This window comes from Hemitrygon akajei, chromosome 10 (genome assembly GCF_048418815.1).
Source record: "Hemitrygon akajei chromosome 10, sHemAka1.3, whole genome shotgun sequence".
NCBI classification, from domain to species: Eukaryota; Metazoa; Chordata; class Chondrichthyes; order Myliobatiformes; family Dasyatidae; genus Hemitrygon; species Hemitrygon akajei.
Genome location: NC_133133.1, coordinates 151,043,615 through 151,049,614, shown reverse-complemented (window position 1 = coordinate 151,049,614; position 6,000 = coordinate 151,043,615). Strand labels below are relative to the sequence as shown.

The 6,000-nt window shown below is 38.8% G+C and overlaps 1 protein-coding gene across 2 annotated transcripts in view; it reads right to left on the bottom strand.

The window, feature by feature from the left end:
- Positions 1-1,750: 1,750 nt before the first annotated feature.
- Positions 1,751-6,000, bottom strand: part of LOC140734824 (solute carrier family 13 member 4-like) — an 85,827-nt gene continuing 81,577 nt past the window's right edge. Inside the window, exons 15-16 of one of the 2 annotated variants that reach the window (XM_073059398.1) lie at positions 4,786-4,944; positions 1,751-1,952 (exon numbers count right to left, since the gene is read on the bottom strand). In XM_073059398.1, coding sequence (XP_072915499.1) covers positions 4,807-4,944 — 138 coding nt within the window. In that variant the 3' untranslated portion in view covers positions 1,751-1,952; positions 4,786-4,806. Of the gene's footprint in view, positions 4,945-6,000 lie in introns of both variants that reach the window. The other variant, XM_073059397.1, reaches the window with a different exon arrangement.

Here is a 6,000-nt window from a genome sequence, read left to right as displayed (position 1 = left end):
GCTGAGTTCAGAGGGCCAAAACATTCTTACTGATGGCGATGGGTGAATATGGAGCATTGAAAAGTATGATTCTGCATTTTCCCTAGATTACCATTGTCACCCACTCTGTCTTTATATTGTTATACTGTTTTCACCAGCAGAAATATATGGTATTCAAAATAACCTCGCTTTAATTCACAAATACTGTGCATTTACTTGGTTTTGTACATTATCTTTGCACTTATTGCAGTTTCCAATGAACCTGACATCAGATTCACTTATTGGGCTCACCTTGCAGCAGTGTCTTAGAAGGAATCTGAGGATAAATGGGATTTCAAAAATATGTTTCATGTTCCAAGAGGAAAAAAGCCAGAATGTCATAATGCCATCAGCAAAGATCCCAGCAGCACCCTGTTAACCTGTTTTACAGAGGGTGGGCTGCATTAATGGTGGTGATAAACACAGCCTCTTTATTTTGCCATGTCACCTCTTGGCTCTGTCTCAGAAATGTGACACTGTCATCCCTGATTTTCTCTGCTTTCCACATGTTGTCAGGTGGAGTGCTTTCTAAAACCCAGCATGTTCAGTGCTCGAGTTGTAAATTTAGCAAAGGGGCTAAATCATTCTACTAGGCTTAGCTCGTTCTACAGTGTTTAAAGGTAGAAAAGACTGCTGAGGTTGAATATTTGGTGTTCACTCTCTAACCTCATTTCCTGAAACTCAAGATTATCTATCAGAAAATGAAGATTCTATCAGTGCAGAAAGTAGGGGAATTTTAAACAAGTTATGCAAGATCTCTTGCAACTCCATCTTCAGTAATGTTCATGTACAAATAAATCCTTTGTAGGCGTCTGGAGTAAATTCAGTCCATAAAGTAATGGTATCCTCAGTCAAAATCATGTGATTCCACCGAAGGTCTTCAATTCAAAGCCTTTGCAAATGTTCATTTCCAAGCATATGTGGGTATGTTTTGAAGCTTTTCAATGTCGAAAAAAATAAAATATTAACTAACTTAATAGTCAATAGTGATGGAATTATTAAATGCTTCAATGCAGTTTTGATAAATAATGTAGCCACTTGTGATTTTAGACTGTCACTCACAGGTGGAGAATTAAAATGTACTTTTATTTATAAACCTATTTTCAGAAGTATTTACAAAAAAACACACAACTCTAGATCACCATTGTAAAATCATTATAATTTACTTCTTGCAGAAAGAAAATAAGTTCTTTTTCTTTGTTTGAGTGCACTGGGTTATGGTAGATTTTATACACGGTTATGCAAATGTTTTCAGGGCAATCTGAACAGCAGCCAACCAACATTTCAGAAGCAATCTGAGTGCAATTACTCTACAGCAGTGAATTAGAATCCCTATTGTCAGGTTCATTGATAAAATTCACCACAGAAATCCAGACATAAAGGATACCTGTGATGTTTGACATTTAATCATCAATGTCTGACACTCTATTTTCATGCAAATATTTAATGACAGAATATTGAATGTTCATTTTATTGATTCATGCATTCATTCTTTATGAAGTCTTCAAAACTTAAACATGAGTCTTCTCATTACCTTACACAAAATCAAATAGGAAACAACCACCTTTAAGCTTAATATAGTGTGCATACTGGAACAAAGAGCTTAATCAGCAGTAATACCCTAAAGGTGAGGTGAGGAGCATCAGTCAAACAATCTGTACATTCACACATCCAATCACACCAAGAACATTCATGTGATGGTTGTAGATCAACGAATGTCCAAACTGAAGGATAGTTTGCAATTACAGATCTTTATTGAGCTTCCAAAAAAATAAAGAAATCATGTGCAAATTTCAAAGAGAGCAGGGCGCTTTGGCTCCTTTATTCCAGTTTCAATTTACATTCCTACGGCAGAATCGTGTATTCAGGAGAAAAAGCAAATTTTGAATTTCCAGGAGACGCTTTTTTTTTGATGTAAGGAAGAACTGTGGAATCTGTGGAGAGAGAGATCTCCCTATGGTCAGTAGCACTAATTTGATGTGAAAACACTGGTCTCATTATCCCATTCCCAGTATTTAGTTCCACATAACTCAAAGGACAGATTATGGGAAAGGTCTACGCAACCAGTGGCTGAAATACCCATTGACATTTAGCACTTAGTGGCCAAAGATGATTATTTTCTTTTTTTTAATTATGCAGTCTAGGGAGTTTGAAGGGATGGAAAGAGCACAAGAATGGAAGGAATAAAGGTGGCTCCTCTGGTTCTTCTGCTGAATCTATGGCGAAGTGTGGCAAGCTGCTCTATAGAACCAACGTTTCAGTGCAGCAGTGAGGGACCTTGTATTCAAGGCTATAAAAATGAAAAGATCAACTCTGCAGAATGAACAATATCCACTGTGGCCCAGGAGTACAATGAGTCCTTTAACTTTCACTAAAGATACTGCAGACACAGATCTTTTGGGATAATGGACTTCATTGTCACACTCAAGATCCTCTTTGGCAATCAAGGCAGATTTAATATCACAGTAACACACTCGTGATACTATGTGCAGATCTGAAGCAGTGAGCTCATGGAGAGGTTTACTTCTGGGGAACTAACAGCAAATAAAACCTTTTATCCTTTCTGATGAGTCGGGAATTAGACTTGAGGGGTGAACTAAAACTATTGGCAGCCACCTCAACTACTTAGAACATTGTGAAATAATCTGTTCCTGCCTTTAATTAACAATGCTGGCAGAGAGTAGGCTAGAATTGGACGTAGCAGGAGCTTCACAAGCAATGCTTGTAGCTAACCTGTAGGGTGTTACGTAAATAGAACACTCACTGGAGCTCATTTAGTACATGGTGACCTGCAGCAGCCCAGATAACTTTGACACAATAATTTGACTCTGTAACAATGGTGTCCAGTCAACTTGCTTGCTTATTATTTGTTGCTTATTTCTCCAATATACAGGTGCTGACTAATAAGTCACCAATATATATTTGCTGATTAATAATTCAGTTTATTGAAGCTGTCCTTTTGGCAAAGAGATGTCCATGCTGCCATTTGATGGAATTGGGAGAGCAATGGAACTACTTTTTCTTGGTGGGATAGGATATCTTTAAGTAAAATTTCCTTCTCAAATTTTTGTCCAACAAAAGTTTGTAGAAAGATTAAACTGGAGAGGACATGTTCCCTTGTTTCCTGAGTACACCTTAACAGCTAAGTGCACAGCTGCTTCTCGGTGATTAGGAGCCCAAAACTCTCATATTTCATAAGTAAATCTTAAATACATTAGAATGATGGAAACATATTAGTACTAAAGAATGAAAAGACTCTGTATTTTAAGGAACTGAGTTAGATGTGCTCCCCCAATACTTAAGCCTTTGCTTTACTCTCAACACTTCGCCTCAGGCACAACTTCGAAAGGCCAACTCTACTGGACCAATAACCCATCTTCCAAATCGGTGTACAAGCCAGTTCTATGAAATTACTGCTCCAAATGTACTTTGAGTGTAAGATGAGGCCATTTTGTGCTCTGTCCAAATGGAGAAAAATTTAAGACTCATTTTGCATTAAAACTGATACAGAAAATTGACCTTCACATTGAAGATATGAATCATTTGCATTTCATTAGCTAGTCTTCCATTATCCATAAATTAAAATTATGCTATAACCATTATGAACTGAGGTACATTAATAAAATTGTCCCAACACTTATGATTGAAATGGCAACTGCAGTTTGTACTACACGTTTATTCTTTACTTTAGTCTACATTTTTTTTTAAAAAAGCAAAGACAATTATTGATTTGTTTTTGAGAAATACTGCAATCTTGGATCTGCATATATAAGGGATGTGCAGTGGCACGGCCTTGTTGTTGCACAGAAGGACTTTGAGAGAAGTTATGCTCTGACAAAATTTGTCATCAGACATCATCTATTGATACAATGACCAAATCTGAAACAGTTTGTCAGCTCTGGATCTTATGACAGTCCAGTGTGTGCACTGCAAAACCACCTTCAACAGGGAGACAGTAGCACTGTGAGAAAGGGTGGCTTCTCTCTCTCATAGCCAATGTCCTTGCCAACATTCTCTGAAATGTTATGAAAACTTCTATAATGCATGCATGTTAGGCTGACCCACACACACTATACAAATCATTTCAGGGATCTGGACTCACGGTGACAAACTCTTCAATAGGGAATAATTAGCACTTTCATCCATTGCAAATAAAAGCCATTTGCTCCATCAGTAAAAGATAACAAATCAAAAGTGGCAGCAAAGTGTGGTACAGAACCAGATATAGCCGTTGCAGTTCGAGACTGATTTTAGTGGTGGTAAAAATAATGATCAACTTATTTTCTGAGGTTTGAAAGTGAAAAATCACCAAGGTTCGTGCTCCTAATTGTCATTAAGCAAACCTTGTTGGAAGACTGTGATCCAGTATGGCTTGAAAGGCTAAATTGGCCACTCATTTGCCTTGATCTTACATGATGATTGATCTGCCTGCTGCCTAGGAATTGCTAAAGGCAATAGGATAAAATTTTTGTGGGAACAATAGCCTTTGGAAGAAATAGCAAAAAAAAATATTTTTTTTGAAATAAACTTTAAAATTCCATGCCCAAAAGAATATTTCCCAAAGACAGAATAAAAACAAACCCTGAAAAATCCTCAAACAGCTAAAACAAATGCTCCTGATTTGAAAGCTGCCAAGTCAGAATGGGTTCCACCTTGCACTCCTGAATCATGTATTCTGGGGTAATGATTCTTGCTGCATTGGATCCCTTCTTTAGCTGGCCACCAATAATCAAATGTTTCCCAGTCTGCTTTGCACTCTCCTTGTACCTCTGGTTCCACATCTCATGACTAAAGGCCCCTTGTTGTGTTGCTGGCTGGGATCCATTTTGGGAACTGATCCAGCTGGAAGAGAGGAAATCCCCAGGTGCTGATGGCCAACATCACAGCAAACACCCCGATCACGTTCACTCCAAAGCCAGCTTTCACCTGCAACACAGAAGAGGGACTTTAGTATAGGCTCCATCCTGGGAAAACATTTAATTCACTACTCAGATCTCCAAGTCAAAAGTCACCAGATTCTGAATCAGAGTAGATCCAGCTTGCAACCCACACTTGCAACAAGTATCGTCACTAGTGAGATCAGTTCTGAGTTCTCCCTCTGTGTGTACATACTGTACACTGAATGAACAAGCAGTGTGAAATCAGAGGTAACAGAAACAACAGTACACAGACATGGGGCTAAAAGCCATTCACCATTTAACCTAGGGGCCTGCTGGTTGAGCCATTACACAAGAAGCTGTGTTCAGAATAGCCAAAAGCAATTACATGCAAATGTAGTTGTGTGCACTGTTCACATCCTGTTAGAACACAGGCATATAACTTGCACACATTGGGGCTGTTCCTACTGGAAAAACTCTCATTACTCAGGGTAATTATTGCTAGCACATCAGCCCTTTGAATCAATAGTGGACTGTTGGCTTTCCGCATGTCCCAGCCAAAGGCCCTGAGCACAAGATCTAGAATACAAATTTGGGCATGCAAATTCCATTTAAGGGTCTTGGCCAGAAACTTCAACTGTCCACTTGCTGAGTTCCTCCAGCTTTTTACATTGCTACAGCTTCTTGCTGTTGGTACAGATGGCAAGCTGACTTGTTGAAGCAAAGGATTACAATGGACCTGAGTACAAGTTCATGCTCTTCTCTCACCACTATTACTATCAGGCAAGAGGTATAGAAGCCATAGGTCTGAACCCCCTGAACTGATTCCAAAATCTATAAAATCACTTTCAAGGACTCTACAACTTGTTATTTTAGCACTTTTTTTATTTGCACTTTGTTTATGCATTTTGGTGTTTTTCGGCAGGCTGCAGTCAGTGCAAGAGGTGGTTTGTTGGTTATGCAGTGCAAGATTTAAAAAGAGCTTGGATACTTTTTGACTCTTGTTCGGCAGGCTGCAGTCAATACAGAACCAATAAAAAGAAAGGAGGTGTGAGCAGAGTGGCCACGTTGGAGTGGGGCAATGTCAGAGTGGTCCAGCTTTGGC